The sequence below is a fragment of the Canis lupus genome, chromosome 9, assembly GCF_048164855.1.
Source record: "Canis lupus baileyi chromosome 9, mCanLup2.hap1, whole genome shotgun sequence".
Taxonomy (NCBI): domain Eukaryota; kingdom Metazoa; phylum Chordata; class Mammalia; order Carnivora; family Canidae; genus Canis; species Canis lupus.
In genome coordinates, this window is record NC_132846.1 from 13132068 (window position 1) to 13153645 (window position 21578).

Sequence of the window (21578 nt, forward strand, 5' to 3'; positions counted from 1 at the left end):
AAAGAATGTCAACCTTAGTAAAATACATTTACCTTCCACACACACACAAAATGCAACTGTTTATTTGAAAGAAACTGTGATTTGTTTGAAGAGCTAAATTCACCTTCAAATGCTTGGAGATGTATTTTTTTTTTTTAAGATTTTATTTATTTATTCATGAGACACACACATGCAGAGAGAGAGAGAGAGAGAGAGGCAGAGACATAGGCAGAGGGAGAAACAGGCTCCACGCAGGGAACCCCGATGCAGACTCGATCCTGGAACTCAAGGATCATGCCCTGGGCTGAAGGCAGGCACCAAACCGCTGAGCCACCCAGGGATCCCTGGAGATGTTTTTATTATCTCAGGTTTCAGGAAGAAGGTCTTCTCAGGAAGAATGAGGATTTTTGTCTTTATATCTTAGTGCTGCCTTCTTTTTTTTAAAGAGGAAAACAAAGTTTTTATAATGCTTATCTTTTTTCTCATGAACTTGGAGCTTCTTTCTCAAGAGTACCTAGTGCTTTTAAATTTTTTAAGCTTCTGATAGTATACCTGGAAGTGTGTTGCATATTGTCATAACTGATAAATCAGTGACAAATGTGGCCACTTCATTTGGTTGGGGAGATACACAATTGTGGTGGTGGCTGACCATTTATTTAATTACGTGGTAAGTACCATATGATGAAAGGGTAAAGTTAAATTGATGATTTGGGCTATCTCAGCCAGGGTACAGTTTACATGGCAATTACACTGAGATCATCTAAGTGTAATTGGCAAGTAATTTTGTAAGCAAAGGAACATGACAGCTCATTTACATGGTGTTCACTGAGTAAAATTTGGGGACATTTATCAACCACTTCTAGGCAAAGAGCGACTGTACCAATATCTCCCAAGTGCTATATGCAGTTTGAAAGCTACTTGGAATGTTTTTGGTCTGAATATTTGTTCCCCAACATTTGTTAGGTATGTTCTGTGTGTCAGGCACTGTCCTAGGCACTGTGGACTCAAAAATGAGTGGGAAGGAACTCGTGGATGGGAAGCAAGCACATCATTAGTTATCGAACATTGTAGCAAGTGGCAGTTCAGGCTCTGCAGAGGTACTGGTGATACTGAAGAGAATGTGCAAACTGGGAAGATAGAAGAAAGACAGGGAAAATTTGCTAGACCGATTGACACCTGAGATGAATCTTAAAGAATGAGTAGAGCTTAGCCAGGGAAGGGGAGGACTGTCCATACCTCCTTACCAGGGGTGCCAGCAAGAGCAGGATCTCAGAGGAGCAAGATGGCTGGTGTATGCTAGAAACTTGAAAAACTTGAAGCAGTTCAGGCACATTTCAAGGTAGACATGGGACCTGAGAAGCGAACTTGGTTGGGATTTTAGAGGGCTCTATAGGTCATGCCTCTGGGAAGCTATTAAAAGACCTTAAGAGAAGGAGCACCTTTTTCAGAGTTGTTTTAGAGATAGGCCATTCTGTGTAACCAAATGTTTTAATTGAGTGACTATGATATGCCAGGCGGTGTTCTACTGGTAAAAAGGCATTTCTTCCTCACAGCGATCTCATGAAATAGGCACTAATATTTCTCCCTTTTTACAGTGGAAGAAACTGAGTACCCAGGGGTTCCCACAGTTACACATGGCTGATGGAGGAGCTGAGGTTTGAACCCAGGCTGTCAGCTCCAGAGTCCATGCTGTCACCAGCACCTGCATGATATCATGGCCTCCTTGACACAATCAATTGCAACTGCCTGTTTATAAGATGCACATCCTCCACCCCATTAGACTGTGAGCTCTGTGAGGTCAGGGGCTGTATTTACCTTGTTCGCAGCCCCATCCTGCATGCTTAGGACGATGCCTGCACCTTCAGAGACACGCCACAAATAAGGATTAAATGTAGTTTTGAGAGGCCATAACCAAAAGCTGTCAAAGTCAACCTGGCAGGGACAATGATGAGGGCCTGAATCTTGGGCAGTGTTAGTCAATATGGAAGAGTTGAAGATGAAGAAATTAATTGGCAGGGCCTGGTGATTGATTGGACGTGTGGATTTTGTTGGCATATTCTCACAGTGTTTCTGATTTCCAACTCCTCCACTGGAGAGATGACTTGGCAAAAGAATTTGAAGCTCGTGCTGCTTTTCACAGAGCTCTTAAATTCCTGAGAAGAAATGTTGTGGACTCAGGATGAGAAGTCAGAAGAAACTTCCCTGGAGATGTTAAAAATAGAATGAACACATCTGCCCGGGACGGTTGAGAGACAGAGCTGCCCTGGGGTAGATGAATAGTTAGATGGCCTTTGGGATTCTTCCCCCTTTGAAAATTTTCTAGTTTAGAATAAATAAAATGTCTCCCAAGCCACCTATCCTTAACTGCCTGGCTGAAAGATAAAATCAAAGTGTCCAAGGACTGGAAAATGCCTGCATTGTAGTCCAAATGCCTGGATTGTAGGTAAGGAAACAGAAGCCCAGAAGGGTTAGATGATTCGCCCAAGAGCACACACTCGAGGCAAGAGGAAGCCCCAAATCACTGGCCTCTCTGTCCACGCACTCTTTGCCCCAAAACTCAGAAAGCAGCATGTATGTTTTGGTGTGCCTGTGGGCAAGCCTCTGCTGGGTGATGACACTAAAGCGAAGAGGATGTGGTATCTGCACCTAAGAAGTTTGGAGAACCTCAACAGTAGGCGCTACTCATCACTTGAAGTTGCCATAAGGTACCATTTACCACAGAACACATTCGGAAAATAGAGAAAATGAACTTAAAAGTCGTAACGATTTTTCTTTAGTCTCACTTATTTCCAGGCATTGCTTCAGTGCTTTATAATCATTATCTCTAATTCTTACAATAACCTAGAAGTTAGTATTATTTTCATTATATGTCTTAGAACGGCGAAGCACTGAGAACTGATTCCATGAGACCAGACTCTGTTAACTCTAAGTCCTACTCTGCACAAACGATGTTAACATTTCATTGTGTTTCCCCAAGGTCTTCTGTTCCCATGTGCCGGGAGTGTTCATTTACATAGCTCTACTGCTATCACGGGTGCAATTCTGAATCTTCATTTTTTGGCTTGTAATATGTTCTGTGTATTTTTCATGTGATTTCATAATCTTCACTTGAATGGCTGGATAGCGCCTTGTCAATTTTTCCAGAGGTTCTTAAACAAAGAAATGTTTACTCATAAAAACCCTTCAATTCTTGGCACATATGATATTTGGAAGGTATATTTTATATTTTGAAGACCAGATGATCATCCTCTGTCAATGGCATTGGGAGGGAAGAAGAGGATCTGCCAGGCTCAACACAGGGGATTGGGGCTTTCTTCCTCAGCAAGAGCCCCAGTGGGAGCACAGGATGGTGTTAAGGCATGGCTCAGAGTGGAGCCCTGGTGGAGATGGCCTGAGGCAGGTAGCAGGTGACTTTTTAAGCCTCTGCTTTTCTGATTGAACACACATTCTTCCTCTTGCCCTTGTTTAAAAAAAAAAAAAAAAAAAGCAAGTTTTCATTTTCTTAGGGTAGTAAAAAATCTTTTGTGTGAAGAAAAAGTGTCATCAAGTGCCTTATTCATCAGCATATATACCATCTCTTTAAAATGACAGTGGGAGTAAAAGTTCATCAGTTCAATATGTCTTTCACATTGGGAGACTCCTGACTAATAACCTCTGGTATTTATCATCAGAACAGCCAAAGAACTAAATTCTGGCACATGCTGCTCTCACATACTGAGAAAAACTTAAAAAGACAGAAGATTTTCTCCATTTTTTTCTTCTTTCATTCATTTAGAAGAAAAGCATACCTTTTTTTAATTAAAAAAATTGTGAGCATGCAGAAACATCTGGCCTATATTATCATCGCAGCCTCCTCAATGGCCTGCTTGTCTCCAGTCTGCCCTTTTAAAAACTCTGCATAACAGCCAGAGAGATCTTTCTAGAACACAGAACTACACCAGTCACTCTCCAATGTGGCTGACATCTTCTTGCCTCTTTCATGGCCCCTGGAATTAAATAGCATGTATAGCCACGGCTTCCACCTCTCCCACTTGTACCTTGTCCCAGCCACACCAAGCTGCTCAAGGCTTCCCACTTCCTGCTACAATAAACAGCATCTCCAGGCCCACATAAAAATTATTCCTTTTTCTACAAGCTCCCTGCAAGGCTCTGCAGAACCTGGCACCCAGCTTGGGATCCCACAGCACCTATCGGCATTTACCACACTCATGGAATACAGCCCACAGTCTTGGTTTTACTTGGCTAGCATGATACTTTAAAAAAAAAAATCTCATTGGGTAGGGCATATTACTATTCAGTTTGCTTAAGGTCCCACCACTCTCTGTTTTTTTTTTAAAGATTTTATTTATTCATAGAGATACACAGAGAGAGAGAGAGAGAGGCAGAGAGAGAAGCAGGCTCCATACAGGAAACCAGACGTGGGACTCGATCCCAGGTCTCCAGGACCATACCCCAGGCTGCAGGTGGCGCTAAACCGCTGCGCCACTGGGGCTGCCCCCACCACTCTATTATACACCAAACCTTCATTCCACATTTATGCTATGCTGGGTCACATAAGGCTACTGGCTTTTTGTTTGTTTGTTTGTTTAATCTCTTTTACCCAAGAGACTATACGATGCTTATGCCAGGATTATGTATCGCTACCTTTTGTATCTATAAGCCTGGCAAAGACTACCCAATAAATATATACTAATTTGTGCCTTAAAGAAACTGAAATTGGTCATGAAAGACTTAATAACTCTTTTTTTGGATTTTCTGATTGTTCACCAGCATCTCAAAACTCATGGACCTCAATGGACGTGCAGACATTAACAGTATTTCATTGGATGATTCAAAGTCTGTGTTCACCATACGAAGCCACTAAGACTGAGCCACTTAGGATCTTTAAGCCTCTGAATGTGATTATGGTCTTTCCTACTATTTCCTGCACCAGGAGATTCCTATCTGTTCTTACGAGTCCTCATGAGTAATCATTCTTCACCTTTGTCGTAGTTTTGTCTATCAAGGCACACATTTCCTAGATTTCATTTTGCATCCACATGACTGCCATACTCTCATCCAAGGGGAATCTTCAGAAATTTGAATAGAAGGGGATTAGATGCAGTATTTTGTTTGTGAAGTCTGGTCATGGTCAAAGTACAATCAGTGTGCTCACCCAAATTTCCATCCTGCCAAGGAGTAATGCACCCAGATCTATCTAAACTGGTGAAGCTAGAGATCGCAGGGATGGAAATACCCATTGGTCAGCCTCTGATGTATTATCTTTTTGATAATCCACTCCTTTGTCTCAGTGAGTGCATTTTCCATTTCCTTAGTTATTATCTTCTAGACATTCAATTACATGCTGCTTCATTTTTTATTTTTTAAAGATTTTATTTATTTATTCATGAGAGATGCACAGAGAGAGAGTCAGAGACACAGACAGAGGTAGAAGCAGGCTCCCCACTGGGAGCCTGATGACTGACTCGATCTCAGGACCCTGGGATCATGATCTGAGCGAAAGGCAGATGCTCAACCACTGAGCCACCAGGTGCCCCCATGCTGCTTTAAGGACATTAAAAAAGATCTTGAGTCTCACAGAACCCAGATTACTCATATTTAAGGAATTTCATGTAGTCAGTGACCTAGGAACACGGTACCCACCTATGACAATGTTGTTGCCATAAATTAAATCTTCAGAGAATGTCCTGAATTTTCAGGGAATGCTGTGGATGTTGTGGAGGGATATAAGGCATTGCTGAGGAGCACAGAATGGATATGTGTCGAAGTGTCAGATAAAGAAAAAGAAAGAAAATAAAACTGTTTCACTTAAGCTTCCTTCCCTAGGAATAAGGTAAGAACAGAAGGGGGAGAGCTTATTACAGAATCCTTTAGCAGTCAGAAATTTCATTGACAATTTTGTTAATGTGCCTGTATAGCTGCCTTCTCAGAGGCCCATTGTGAATTCCTTAGGTGATGTTATTAATGGTTAATGGGTGCACCTGAAAATCAAGCAATATTGTGCCATTTGAGTAATAGATATATTAAATGAGTCTTTTCTACTGCATCAAGCTTATCAGCTTATCTTTTTCCTAATAATGAATACCTCATCTTTTCCTCTTTCCTAATCAAATGCTTCCACATCATCTTGAGGCAGAACCAGACCCAGCTGCATCTATTCTATACTCTTGGCTTCAATTATGTCAAATTATCCAACCTACTCACAGGTCCTTAGGTTCTCTTTTGCTCTGAGACATAAGCCTGATGCACCTCTTCAGAAGTTCATGATTACTAACCATTCAGCACAAGTCTGTTGTAAGTAAACAGAGAATCAGAGAGAGTACTAGGCTAAATTTACAGTTTTAAGGAAATCTGTAGAACATGTTTCTTCCTAAACTTTGGCACTCTCCTGTTGATCTCAAGTGTTTTTCTTTTCTTTGTCCCTCTTCCCTGAAACATACATGAACCTTACTCTACATGGCATGGTTTCAGAGTTGAGGATTTCTGCTGCAGTGACAAAAAGTACGTGCAGCCATATTTTGGCTATCAAATAATAAATATTTAATTTTTCATAGATATCATATTGTTTGTATTGACCAAGGCATTAGGCTTCTCATACGTTGCCATACTTTATTTTATTCAACTGTATACCTGTAGTTGAAAGAGGACAATACTAGAGTGAACAGCCTGTGGGGAAACTTAATACTGTTTCTTTCTGTTGTATTTGGCTAAAACTCTACTGTTTCTTATGCCTCTAGTCAGATGAAATAGTTCATTTTGGAGTCAAAAATTTTTTTAGTCAAATCTCTTACCTTTATAATTCATGGTCTGATTTGTCTGTTTTTATCACCTTCATTTTCAGTTTCTTTTAATCTGCTTTTTATTCTCAGCTTTAAAAAGACCACCTTTTCTCCACTAAGAAAAAGGGAGCCCAGATTCACAACTGAACATCTAAGATAACTTAGAGGCTATACTTTGTTCTCCTAGTAACACGTTTAATTGCCTTTTGAAGCCATGTTTTAACCCCCCTAAATCCCTGTCACTTTGTCCAGTTTACAGAACAGGCATGATGCATGGTTTCTAAATGAATGAATACCTAATTTCACAATTTATGGTGGTTTAACCCCTTTCATCCAAATTACATTCTAACTGGGTCTGTATCATCTTGAACTTCTGTTAAATGTTCTCAATACTAAGCTTAGTGCTGTGCAAACAGCTATTGCTCAATGAGTGTTCAGTAAGAGCAAAATATGTTGTATTTTTGGAGCCCTATCATCATGGAGAAGCCAATATTTGACACACAGTATTTTAAATTCATGTTCTAATTAGTCAACTCAAGGAATTGATTTTCACCCTGAAGACTAACCACTGATTCAGGAGATTGGTTACCATGATTACTCTCCATTGGACCTCCTTGTGGTTGGAATGCCTTACAACATGCCAGAGATGGAAAATCTTTGGAAAACCACCCATGTTTCTTGAAATATCTAAATGGAAGCCCTCCTCTCAGAGAGTGTTACTGATTCAGTTAGACAGATATCCATTATTTCTACAAATCTATTGAACATCTTGTGTGTGACATGCATTGGAGATAAATGTGCAACTAGTATTTCTTTAAAATTGCTTAAAATGTGGTAGCCAAGTATAGAAATAAAGCAGAATACAGATGATAAGTTCTGTAGTACAAACACACGTAAGGAACAGAGAAGGGAGTAGGTAACTCCATATGAAGCAATAGAGAAGGCTGCCCGAAAGAAATGGCTCTGAGTTGGGATTTAGCCAGCAGTTTTTAGTTTTTGGATGACTGTCGTGAGTGAAAATGCCCCCGATGTGCTTGATGTATTCATTTTTCAGACCAAGTCACACTGTAAGAAATAAGCTTTTAAAAAATCAAAGATTTGGAGAGCATTTGACTCCTCAGCACAGCACTTCATTCCACCTTGGTATTCTCTGGTTTGTGTGATATCTGAGAAACAGCTGAATCCAACCCTTACTATATTAATGGATTTATATATGTGCACATAAGGCTAATATATTTTATGCTGCCAATTTTTTTATGGTTTCATAAATAGTGCTATCACTAACATTTTTAAAAAGTGAAGGAAAGAGCTCATATGTGCTGGTAGAAATTCAGTGTATTTTATAGAACACTGCTATTCCTGATATAGCCTACGGGATGTGACTTTTCATAAAAACCTAATGAATTTCTAGATTTGTCAGCTGTTTCCAAACAGATGCACTCTGCTAATCTAATGGAAACATTTTGAGCCCAGATCCCAAATATCAATAGCTTTTAGTATTGCAAATTAGTTTGTCTATTGGGTAAATTGGGCTGTGTGGTTCTTGATAAAAAGTAGCAAGTAATTTTGTATGGATGTTTTATGTTTAACTGCCTTGCCAGGGTTTGATGCTCATATTTTTCCTTGCAGAGTTTTAAGTTGAATGTAGACAGTCATTGTGCTCTCAAGGAAGCTGTGGAGGAGGAAGGACACCAACTTCTCGAGCTTATTGCATCTCACAAAGCAGGTAAATCCTCCTGAAATATTGCAAGCCTTTATGTCTCCAGACTATTAAGAATGAAGAAGCATTGCTGTAAATTACTGCATATATTCACTTCCTTATGTATTATTAATATTTACATTATCAGATTGACCTTCAAGATTTATAAATGTTTCATATACTGCATACAATGCTGTGATACTTATAAGATGAAATACTGCCTCCAAATGGTCTGTTCATTTTATTTTGGGCTTGCTGTTCGCCCGAGTTTCAATTGAAATCACATTCCTGAAAACTTCACATTGACATGCTTTTTGATGTAGGTGCTCTGGAAATAACGTTAAGATAATGAATGAGAATTGTGCAAATAGTTATAATGCATATGCATTAGGGTACTTATAGATATCATTACAGATATAAGGTAGGCAGTCCAGATATATCCGATTATTTCCCTGCCAATTCGCACACATGAACATTTTGCATGTTTTCTGCTGGTCATTGCATTAGCAGAGTTTTGGCCTTAAACCAACTCTTACCCGGTATTAATGTATTTATGAAGAACAGATTATAAATAAAAAATAGTTTTGTCATTTGGTTATACTTATCCTGGTAGTAAAAGGCAATAAGGATGAATTATAATTTGACTCTTGCTTTGAGCTTACTACAGCTAAATAAGGAAAGAGCAACATTAATCGGACATGCTAATGCTAAAGACTGCTGTCTTATTCTGGCCCATTTACTATATTGCTCATTGCATTAACTTTGCCTATTTCTGTACATCTTTCTGATCATTATAAGGTCTCCACACAGATACACAAAAGGGCCTTTTACTTGGAATGTGAAGCTTTCATGTTAGTCATTTTTGCACATTGTGATTTTTGTTCGACATGCATTTTTTTTTAGCCAGTATACTAAAGCTAAGTCGATTCCCAACCATGCATCTATGTTATGTGGTTATCCCATTTTTGGTCCTTATGCCTTGTGTGAAGGCAAAAATCCCTGGCCCCTCTCCTCAGGGACAAAGGCTTATATGGCAGGTGATGGTAATCGTCGTTTAAAATTATGTTTACTATTTGGGATATTCATCTAATTTATTGGATAAAAGACAATACTGGGTAAAAATGCAGTCCAGTCTGTAACTTGTATTTTCCCCTCATTTTGGAGAAGGGCTGAAGGATATGCTGCGGATGATTGCAAGCCAGTGGAAGGAGCTGCAGAGGCAAATCAAACGACAACACAGCTGGATTCTCAGGGCTCTGGATACCATCAAAGCTGAGATTCTGGCTACTGATGTGTCTGTGGAGGGCGAGGAAGGGACTGGAAGCCCCAAGGTAAGTGGCTTGAAGTTTGCCTGATTTCCTCTCATTTCTGCCTTCTTTTGAACTAGGCACCACTGAAGTTTTCTTTCTACCCCTAAGGCTTTTTGTTTCTACTGGGTAAACTTTATATATCTATTTCTATCTCTCTCTCTTTCTATATATATACATATGTGTGTGTGTCTATCTACATATCTATATGTCTATATATATCTATACATCTATATCTATGTCTCTCTCTCTCTCTAGAGAGACATAGAAAGATAAAATGAAATGGCTTAGTTTAAAACAATAATAATAATAATAACAAAAAGGCTACAACTTTCAAGTTTTCCAGGAAGAGGTCTTTTTGTCAAAAGTGCAGAGTAGGAGGGGGATGATACTTTAAAGGTAGGAGAAAGGGGGACATAAAACATTTAGTAAACAAAACATAAAGCATCTTTAACATGAATAATCAGAATGGTTTTAAATTGTTTTTTTGCAACTATAAATCACTATAATCAGTGCAATCACTCAGCTCTGACATCCATTAGCCGCTTGGTTACAGCAAATTAACAAAGAAGAGAGAAAGTGATTCATTATCTCATTCCTGTTAATGACTATCAGATGCATTGCCTAATTAGGGGATGGTCATTGTAGTGGGAAGAAGGTCATATGCTTTGCTACAAATCTTTTTGCTCTGAGTGTAAGTTCTCCATAATGGTGCATGCACCGAATACAACAAGTACTTTAAAAATGCGTATTGACATGTTTTGGTTATCTATTTTAGATTTACAAAATAACCCATAAAGCATAAGCAATTAAACTTTAAGTGTATTTTTTAATACAGTGCACTGCTGTTCTAAAGGTATCTTTGACCTCATGATGTGGAAAATAATTTTATTAATTCGGTATTTTCTCGTGGTCTCTCTTTCTTTTGTATTTATTCTCTTCTGAAAGTAAATGCAGAAAACCAGTCTCATAATAGACTCAGCCTTGAAACACATTGCTGTGTGGGGGAAAACAGATTTAAGAGTTCATGGTTTCTATTCCAGGCATGGACAAAGTAATTAAATCATCATCAAGTCACATTTATTCAGCATCCATGTGGATTGGCATTGTGCTAAATGTATACAGAGCAAGTTAAACCCTTTACCTTCGTAGACTTACATTCTTAAGTGCAGGCAGAGGAGAAACCCCACCTGCCCAGCAATGGTGAGACCATGCAGCCAGTGAAGAGCTCAGAAGATTTATGACTTTGGTACCTCAAATAACAACCTTTAACTTATTTGTTGGAAACATAGAATGGAATGATGAGCTCTGTTCCACTTAAAGAAAGCTCCTTGGAGGAGGTCACATTTCAGGAAATACTCGAAGGAAGGAAGAGCAGTGGCTTGGCACAGGAGTGCACATTTTAGGAAGTGACGTGACGAAAGGATCAAAGCTGGAACTAATAATATGGAAGGGAGAATGTATTCATCAGATTTCTCAGGGCAGAAGTAGGCCCTTTCAAGGAACAGACTGCAGGGACAAGTTGAAGGGACTAATGCTTTGGCTGGGGTGGAGGTGGGGTGATGATGAGAAAAAACACAGCTCTAAAGTCTGTTGTGTCCTATTTATTTATACTGATTATTTACTTTTAAAAAGCTATCTGCATACCAGATGTGGTTCTATGGCACCTCTGTGGATTCTTTCATTTAATTCTCACAACAAATTTATAGGTTAGTCCCATATGATCCCCAGTGGAGAGAATGGAGGCACAGAGAAATTAAGTAACTTGCCTAAGGTCACACAGGTATAAGTAGTAGAACTCAGATTTGAATTTGATTGGCCCCAGAGCCTATGTAGGTTGCCACATAGAGTACTGCCTCTCAACTGGCACTGCTTAGGGCCAGGTATGGTGGTGATGAACATTTAGTTTCAGTGCCTGTGTCACACATGGATCTTGTGGTGAAATGGGGAGACAGGCTTAATCTAATAATCATGCCTCTATAGATGGTGATGTGCTATGAAAGAAAAGAGAGCAGCTAGAGGTTGGGCTGGGAGAAGTGATTTAGATCAGGGGCATCAAGGAGGGCTTCTTGGAGGGGGCAAAATTCTATGACTAGGCCCATGTAGTTGGAGAGAGAGACAGAAGGGTTTGAGGGAACCATAGGCCATTGGGTGGCCTCTGATAGCACAGGGGAGGGTTTTGTAGTAAGGAGGGAAATGACATCCTTGATTTGCAGCATAAAAAGCTGTTCCTGGCTGTAGTATGGAACATGGGTGGGTGGGTTGGGTAAATGGGAGTTAGGGTGGCGAGGTACCAAAGAGGAACTGCAGAGATGGCTCAATCACCTAAATTAATAAAAGACTGGGCTAAAAATGGATAGTAGCTCTCTTCACCAGACCCAATGTGAATTTGACTTTGAAACCAGCTCATTTTGTAGGGGAGTATATTGAGTGGGAATAAAGAAGATAACCCAACAAAGAGAAAGTATTATCAAAGGACAGGCAGTGTCAGCATTTCTCAAAAAGAGGAGCACTTGTCCAGGCCCAACCTTGAGAGATCAGAACCTCCTGGCTGGGGCCCCATAATCTGCATTCCACAAGCTCCCAGAGAACCACATTGTCCTGTAGGCTCCAATAAGGCCCTTTTCCTGCAAGGGCTACAGGATTCTCATATGACCAGGATCCTCAGACAAGGTGGAAGAAAATCTATCGCTTTGTTGCTTATAATAACAAACAACTGATATCAATCAAAATGTTTAAAACAGGGACCAATTAATTAAATCATGTTACATCTTATCCTAATGCAAGGTTATAGAGTCATTTAAAATAATGTTTTAGAAGAGAATTTTGAAACTTTGGGTAAGTCCTATAATATACAATTGTGGGTTTTTTTTTTTAAGATTTTATTTATTTATTCATGAGAGACACACAGAGAGAAAGAGGCAGAGATACAGGCAGAGGGAGAAGCAGGCTCCATGCAGGGAGCCCGATGTGGGACCCGATCCCAGGATTCCAGGATCATGCCCTGAGCCGAAGGCAGACACTTAACCACGCTACCCAGGCGTCCCTGCGATTGTGTTCTTTAAAATACTTAAATAATGTAAATAGTTGTGCATTTTTAAATATCTTTCTAAATCTCTACAATGAGTAAAAATTATTTTAATCAGAAAAATAAAGAAGGTATACAAAATACAAGAATTAAGAAGTGATTTAAATGGTAAAATAGGTGGTGATTATCTGTGAGGACTTGAGATATAAATTTAAAGGTCAGGAGGAAGAATAAATATATCTGGTTCTCCATGATTTGAGTGCCTCACTTCTAAAGAAACAATGACAAAAACTTCTCTGTTTCAATCATCCCCAAAGTAAAAGTGTCTTCCTTGAGTCCCATCAGTTTACAAAAAACAGGCTAAGTGGTTTCCGTTAGTACTATTTCTATTCCAAGCATTCTGTGTCACGCTGTGTGCACAGTGTCGTACATCTACGAGCAGCTCCTGGAGGGACTTGTGTAGGTTTTGGCAGCCGTGGAAGCTGAGGGAGGTGCAGAGTTTGACTCTGACCTAGTAGAGCCAGCAAAACCCCAGGCCTCCTACCTCTCAACTAGTTCTCTCTTGCCCCTTCTGGCCTGAATTTTCTCTGGACAAATGAACTTCTCCGTAGGCAAGAAAGTGAAATCAACTTAAGACAAAGGTAATAGATTTCTAATTTAAGCTTAGGAAACTACAGAAAAATCAGTATGATTATTCCTTTTATCTGTTTAATATCCGTGAACTGCCTCCCTTAGTCTGTGCGGCAAACACAAAGAATATTTGGGAAAGCTCAGACTCAGAGGGACATCAGACTGCCTGGGTTCAACTCCAGGCTCTCCCTAGCTGTGTGTCCTTGGGAAAGCGACATCACTTCTCTGTGTCTTAGGTTCCTCATTTGTAAAATGAAGCAGTGATAATATCCTCTGCAAAAAGGTTGTGATACAGATGAAAGAGTTGACATAACTGAAGCACTGAAAACAGTGCCTGGCATGTGGGAAATCCTAGATAAGGGTCAGTGGACAAGTTTTCATTTCTGATGGTGGAGAGAGTAAACAATTATAATAGAATCTGGGATATACTCTACTAAAGATAGGTATACAGCACTCTGAGTTCACAGAGAAGGAAGTAATGAGTTTATTTGGGAGTATCAAAAGAAAGATTAAGAGGGGAGTTGATGTTTAAAATGAGGGGTGGAAAGGATGTTTGTCAGCATGAAACATGTGCAGAGATCTTGTGGTGTAAAAACGTGTGGTTCGGCTGGAACATGGGATCTTATTGTGGATGAGAATTAGGCTGGCTTGCAGGTCTGCACCAAGGCTCACAATGTGGATGAAAAAATAACCCTTAATGATCAGTGATTTGAGCAGTAATTCTTCATATATCTGTTATTGACACAATCCAAACCAGAGTGAGAACTCTGTACAGACTACATCTACTATGTACTGTTTAAAAAGAAAATTTTCTTGCCGTATTGCATGACATAGAGCAAGCTTAAATAGGTTACTCTAAAGTTGTCTAAGACTAAAAGCTTGGATTTGACTTGTTATCTATCATGTCAGTTCTCTTTCCATGACGTGACCTTGCTTAGGTCACGTACAAATTGTGCCATGAAATGCATCTCCAAGCATAGCAGTTATGATCATCTATTTCATCTTAGACCTAAAAGAGAACTAAAATTAAAACATAATAATAAAAAAAAACTCCAGAATTCATCTCAAGTTTACTTCAGAAGCTACTGGGAACTTGAGAAGCATAATAGAAAATCTAAAGAATATATCTAGGGGGTATTTTTCTTTTTTACCTTGTTTGAGAGACTGCAGAAAAGGACTTGGTCTTAGAAATCTTGTAAAGAAGGAGGATAGGAGGAAATTCAAAGACTCTGGGAAACTTCTCCCCCAGGACTCGACAGCATACCTTATTTGTTGTATTTCATTTTTTAAAAAAGTGTTTTCCCAGGACTGCGAGATCTTTTATACATGGAAATAGAGAACAGAATTCACCAGTTCTAGAAATAGAGCTTCAGCACTCACTTCCAAGAATTGAATATATGCTTGTAATTATGTATTTTATTTTAAGATAGATTGGTTAAAGTTTATCAGCTAAAACTAGGCTTTCAGTATGTTAAATTTTTGAATGGTGTATAGCTGCAAGGATTTCAAAACATTGAACACCCAACACCTAAGAAAGGCTGCATTCCTTTTTTTTTTTTCCTCTTTTGACCTTTTGAGGCAAAAAACAAAAATCCTGAAAGCAAGAAAGCATTCTTGCTAGTATTTTGCACATTGCCTCCTTTAAGATATTCTTATTTTCTGCTTCTTTGCCTTTCACCTATTCAGCCATCATTATAGTTGTCTTAGAATCGGGCCCAGTGTGTCCCTAATGTGACATCTCAAACTTTGCATCACTGTAATCACACAGCAGTTCCTTTGTACTCTTTAAAGAAACAGATAAGTTTATCAGGGCGCTTTGGTGGCTCAGTCGGTTTAGCATCCAACTTTTGATTTTGGCTCAGATCGAGATCTCAGGGTTGTGAGAGGGGGGCCCCTGCATCAGGCTCTGTGCTCAGCAGGGAGTCTGCTTGAGATTTTCTCCTTCACCGCCTCCCCCCATGCTTGCTCTCTATCTTTTTCTCTGTCAAATAAATAAATCTTTTTTTTTAATAGACAAGTTTCCAGAACAAAAAATATTTGAAGATTTTATTGTAAATTCAGAAAACTTTACAGCTACTAGAAGGGTGACCTAGCCTGGGTTCCATCGAATATCTTCATTTCCTTAGTGAATGGAGACAGAAGGTTGGGTGCTTTGAACTCCAGGGTTGTGCTTATTTATCTGCTTTCTTTGAAGTTCTTAGATTGACATCTTAGATTGTCATCCCTTTGGAAATGGATATCAGACTATGAAGGTCATCCATGTTATTGCTCACCAATAGCACTTAGAGTAAGCTTAAGAACACTTCTTAAATAAGTTTGCTCAGCCCTACAAATGACAGTTTTAGATAGTGGTAAAGAAGGGATGTATGTGTGGCTTCTGACTTGGTTATGTTGCCAACACAACCTGGACTTTGTTCAGATATCTAGGGAGAACAAGTCCAACATTAATACACATTTTTTTGTGTGTTTATCAGACACTGGAGTGTTAACCTAGTATTATGTTAATAAATTATGGTAACTTTCTTTATCTGAAGTGGAGAGAAAGCAGCTGATTTGGAGAGTACCTTTGTATGATATTTTCCCTGTATTTTATAGTGTCTCTTGGGTAATATTGCAGCTGGATATTATTATCGTGGAATGGAATTTGATTTTGATGCTTCCAAAGTATTGCCTTTATATTCTTTCCTTTTCCGGCTCAAAAGCTGATGTAGGTAACATGTTTTTAAATATAAGATCTTTAGAAACAGCATTCAAGTAATGAATTTATATGTTGCTAGTCCCATATACACTGACACATACATGTAGAATTACTTGAGATACTTTGCTGTCTTCCTCATGGAAAAAGGAGCACAGCTATATGTGTCGAAAGGAATTAGATATGATATAATAAGATTAAATTGTGCCTAAAGTGGTAGAGAGAAAGACAATAGGCAAAGGCCTGGCCATTATTTATTGAGTGCTGACAGAGAGCTTTGCCCAGTGCTGGGCCAGACGTGAGGGAAGACATGCACAGTGGTCTTATCATCTCGGTGTAAGCACACAGTGTAACATCTTGTCTAATGTAAATTGGGCTATCTCAGATCTAGAATAATAGATCACCTAAGATTCAGATCATCTTAATTAGGATGTTGGCAGATTGAAATGGAATGTGGTTCTTGATGCAAGCAAATGAGTAGTAAATGCATTACCAATTCCACCTCTTTCACACAGAGTTCTTCCTATAAGCCAGTATCTGATCCAGTTTCTTTTCTGCTGAACTATATAAACATAGTCCTGATATGCAGTACCTAGGGAGAGCCCTTTCTTCTACTGTGGATTCTTCAGTAGTGCTTTTTTTGTTATCAGAAGGGCAACTTTTCTTCAAAAGTGTTTTTGAAAGACAGAAACAAAAGTGAGTTATTTCTTTGAAGATCAGTTGTAGTTACTAAATTTATGATAGAATCCAATAAAAGATAGTTCCTCTAATCTCCTTGAGGCACTTAAATTTGCATATTATCAGATGTATGGGTGGATCCAAGATGAGGAATTTCTTTAAATGATCTGCCACTCTAATGAGGTGACTGAATTTTTTATCAATTTGAGATTGATAAAAATATATTCTAGGTCAAAGGACAGGTAATGGGCATCCCTAGCATGGTCTATATGATATGTGAGCCCACAGCTTATCTTAATTTTTTTATACTTATGTTTCCATTGTCGGTGGTGGCCTTGAAGGTAGAAGAGTTTGGCTCAGCAAAAATCTGGGAATGAAATTCTTTGGTGTCTCTAACCAACACAGAGAAATGTCATTGATGGGAGAAGGTAGTCTATTTTCTTTTTCGTATTTAGCCAAACAGTGCCTAATCTCAGAATCTATAATACCTAGAGTTGCAAAGATGTGTGGTATTGTATACAGAGCTGCATTCAGTGGAAAGCAGCCCTCTTTTATTGGCAGAACTCACATTCTATTGTAACTCAGCGTGATCTATTTTAAAGATAATATATAGTAAATACATTAAGAGGGACTTTTTGGTACATAGTGGAGGTCAACATTTCAAAAACAAAAAGCAAAAACCAAAAATTGCCAACCATAAGTATTTAAGCATAAAACGGAAGGAAAGATACAGAATTGTTTCCCAAAACACTGACGTTAATAGGTCAATTCTTTGAAGGTGTGAAACAATTACCTCAGTGTACGATTTACCCTTTTTCCCCCGGAATGTGTTGTTTCTGGCAGGGGAGCAGTCTGAGCTGAGGAGAGCCCTGCTAACAGGATTACTCTGCTTTGGTTCTTGTGTTTATTGAGTCACCTAGGACTTCTTATAAAACAGCAGCTTCCAAATGTACACACACCTGCACTTGACACCCTGAATACTCCAAACGTTTGTTTAACCGTTCTCACACCCAGAGTATCTCTCCCACCCAGTGAGGTCTGAGATATCCACATCCTGCTTTTTTCCTTCTCCTTGGAAGTCAGCTGCAATCTAGCCATTTGTGTGCTGCTGATGTTAAGAGAGATGGAGATCTTTTCTCAGTGTAACCCAGTATTCTTTGCCACCAGGACTCACAGAACATTCTTAGTCTTACCTCCCACTGCGCCTAAATGAGGGTTAATGTTTCTCAGGAAACGTTAACTAGATTGGAGGTCCTGCTGGGCCAGAGCCCAGGGAGCCGTCTCAGTGCAGTTTCGAAGACATTTTGCACTGGGTTGGGGTGGTGCCTTCCTGTCTTTATGCTTGGCCTGTGGAGGCCAACACTTGTTTCGCATTGCCCCCTGCAGGGCAGAGCAAGGCCATGGATCTTGCTGAGTAACGGTAGGGAAAAAAGAAAGCCTAGAGCAGGAGACCAAGACAAAGAAAAAGAGAGGGTAGGAGAAAGAAGGTACAGAGAGAAAGATAAAAGAAGGAAGTAGTGTCCAGTAAATGTAGTTGAAGCTAACTGCCCAAGTCCGTTTCTTGGACATTTATGGTTTTACATCTCTGTCTCTGTCTCTCTCTCTCTTTCTGTCTTTCTCTAGATCTGGAAATCAAAGTCAGAAAAGCTTTCTGCACTTTTGACATCTTAGGCATTATTGTGTAACCATTTTGTGTTTGTGTGTGTGTATATAACACCCTGCTAATGGGTTAGCACTTAGAGTGGGCTCACTATGCTCTGGGTTTGGGACAAGCCTTTTCCCCGGATGGCCTCATTTATTTTTCCCAACAGAACTAGCAGTTGTAACTCCTATAATCATTTTCACTTTACTGATGTAAGAACTTAGGCTCCAAACATATATAAGATACTCAGTCTTATTCAATCTTTTTTAAAACCTTACATGACAGGGTAAAGGCCAAACACCTTATCCTGTCATTTGACTCTACCTGCTTAGTGAAGATTCATGTCACTGTTTCATTTCATCAATCTTCTAGTTAATTCACCATCTTCCAAATGCAGTTTCCTCTTTCTTTTCTTTTTTCCCTTTTGCCCAGGGTTTTTCCAGTTCTCTATATCTATACTGCTCTTATTCATCCTTAAAATCAATAAATATTGAATATGTAACTACACTGTGATGTCATAGCTCTGGGCAGGACACTACCTCTCCTTGCTCCCTGCTCGTTCAGTGGAGACAGATTTGCACATATGTAATTCTAAATTAATGCAGGCTGTATGATAAATCCTATAATAGGGCATGTAAGAGACAGGGAATTTGGAGGATGGGACATGATCTCAATCTGATGAGTCTAGGAAGGCTCCCCCCACCCCTAAGAGAAAATGGATTTTGTTGAGCCCCTAATATTCTGATAAATTATTGGTAGGAAGATATTAAAGGGACAGCATTCCAGGCAGAGGAATGGCCCAAGTATGGAAAAGAGAATGTATGAGGGACAACTAGAGAATGGTGAACAATGAATAGTTTAGCTCTTTCAAGCATAGTGTGTCTAATATATGAGAAGGAATGAGGACATAGTGGGAAATAAATTCTGTATAATGGAGAACTTTGAATATCAGCTGAAGAGTTTGTATTTTACTAGTATGCCATGAGTGTTTTTAATGATTGGATTTAGCCATAGAAAACAGATGGCAAAAGTAGGATGAGAGAGGAAGGACCGAATTAGGAATCTAGTACAATAACTAAAGGCAGCTGAAGTAAAAGCAGTGGCTATGATAATATAAAGAAAAAATAGAAGTGATATTATAGAAGAAGAAATATCAGAATTTGGCATCTGGAGAATGGGGAAGTGCTGTAGGAAAAGTTAATAGTGACCCAAAGGAACTGAGCATGAGCAGTTAGGAAAATCATGTTAGCATTTACGGATGTTGGGCACATTTTGATAAGGAGCAGTTTTGAAAGCTAAGTATAATGACTTGGTATCCAATTAAGAGTATCTGGGTATATAACTGGGGCACAGATATTTTGTAACCTCTGCAGGTGATTCCAAAGTACATAACAGTTTGAAAACAGTAATTTAGAAATAGTTTTGAAGCCTGAAAATCATCTATGTGGTATTGTGCAATATTCAGTCAAAAATACAAGTCCGAAGCTTGGAGAGGGGGTCAATGCTAAGGATACAACTTTGGCAGTCAAAATAGAAATAATAGCTTTGGAAGTTGATAGTGACAAGAAAGGACTATTGTATGAGAATAAAGGAGAAATATGATAGAAACTTGAAGAATGTCTGGAGTAACTGAGAACAAGGATGCCATATTAAAACTGGGGATTGAGTGGAAATCTATGTGCTCAAAGTGAAACTCCCAGAATGCCGGCAGCCAGGGGAGAGTCAGGATGTAGGTCAAAGGAACTTTTCGTAGAATAAGGGTGACACTGGCATGTCTATAGGCCAAAGAAAGAATGAATTAAAAGGGGACAGTTGAAGAAGATAGTTTAAGACAGGAAAGAAGGTGAATTGGCACAATGATTCAGATGAGGGAGAAGAAGTGAGTCCAGTGGAGCTGTGAGTTTCAGGAAGGGAGGATGTTATCCTCTGAGATAAGAGAGAAAGAGGAATGTTGGGTGGTAAATAAGAGTATTGAGGGAAGGAGGCCAAAGGATTTAGGCAAATTCAGTGTGATTAGACAATGAGACAATTATTTGACCAGAGGGAGGGTTTAGGATGAGGGGCAACTGGAGAACAAGACTGGGATTTAAATCCTACCCTCTCAATAGAGATTTCCTATAATTTTCTAGTCCTAAGTGATTACTACCCCTCTAAACTGTATTGCATTTACTATCTGTACCACATGTTTGGTGATTAATCACATGCAGCCTTGTGACACCATTTCCATTGTTGTCTTGAACTTCCATTTATATCTTTTATAGTTAACTTTTAAAGTGATTATACTCCATGACTACAAACCCCTCGGGGCAGTGTTTATATCCTAAACCTCTTTGTTCTACACACTTTAAACATTATTTGAGCTAAAAAGATACTTTATTCTTAATTGGTTGATGTAGAATATTCTTATTAAAGCCAAGGACAGAATTACACTTTATTTTCTCATCTTTCATGATACTTTATCTTAGCTGTATAAATAATGACACAATTCTATCTTATCACCTTTACATTTTTTCCCTACAATTCTCTCCCATTTCCTTTGCCTCTTGCTTTTTATTATGAATAAAAAATCTTTAGAAGAGCCATCTCACCATAAAATAGCTAGTAATTTATGCAATAAAAAAGAAATAATATATGATTTTATTATTATTTGTGTACTTTCTTGATTCAGGCCTAGTTTGTTGTCTTAATAGGTTAAGTTTTTTTTTTTTTTAAATCTACTTAAACAGACTTGCTGAAAGAATATACTCTGAGTTGCTTCTTGAAAAGGATTAAAAATGTCTAATGTAACTTACCAGCTGACCAGCACACTGGTTGATGAAATTTGTAGTCTTTGCTCTAAAGCTCTCTAACAAGATTAGGTGAGATTGAACCTGAGAAGGTAAAGGTCTCCAAATTGACATAAACTGAAAGGGCAGAACTGGATCATGCCACTATTTGAATCGCTAACAAAGTCTAATCTCTGACATATTATATTTGGTGCACTATAATCTGTGTACATACACATGCTTCTAGTAAATGATGAATGAGGTTTAGCTAACATAATATAGTTTATACTCTTCTGGACCTTTGTAGGAAATACAGGGTTGAGGAGCCCTGCATTGTAAAATGACCTGGATCACTTCTCTGGAACAGTCTCCATAA

At 38.9% G+C, this 21578-nt stretch overlaps 1 protein-coding gene across 11 annotated transcripts in view; it reads left to right on the forward strand.

Annotated features, from left to right (window-relative positions):
* AKAP6 (A-kinase anchoring protein 6) overlaps positions 1–21578 on the forward strand; it is a 568763-nt gene that overhangs the window by 340790 nt on the left and 206395 nt on the right. For 6 of the 11 annotated variants that reach the window (XM_072838209.1, XM_072838212.1, XM_072838211.1 and 3 more), the window contains 2 exons: positions 8388–8484; positions 9622–9788. In XM_072838209.1, coding sequence (XP_072694310.1) covers positions 8388–8484; positions 9622–9788 — 264 coding nt within the window. The remainder of the gene's footprint in view (positions 1–8387; positions 8485–9621; positions 9789–21578) is intronic. The other 5 variants (XM_072838213.1, XM_072838216.1, XM_072838215.1 and 2 more) reach the window with 1 other exon arrangement.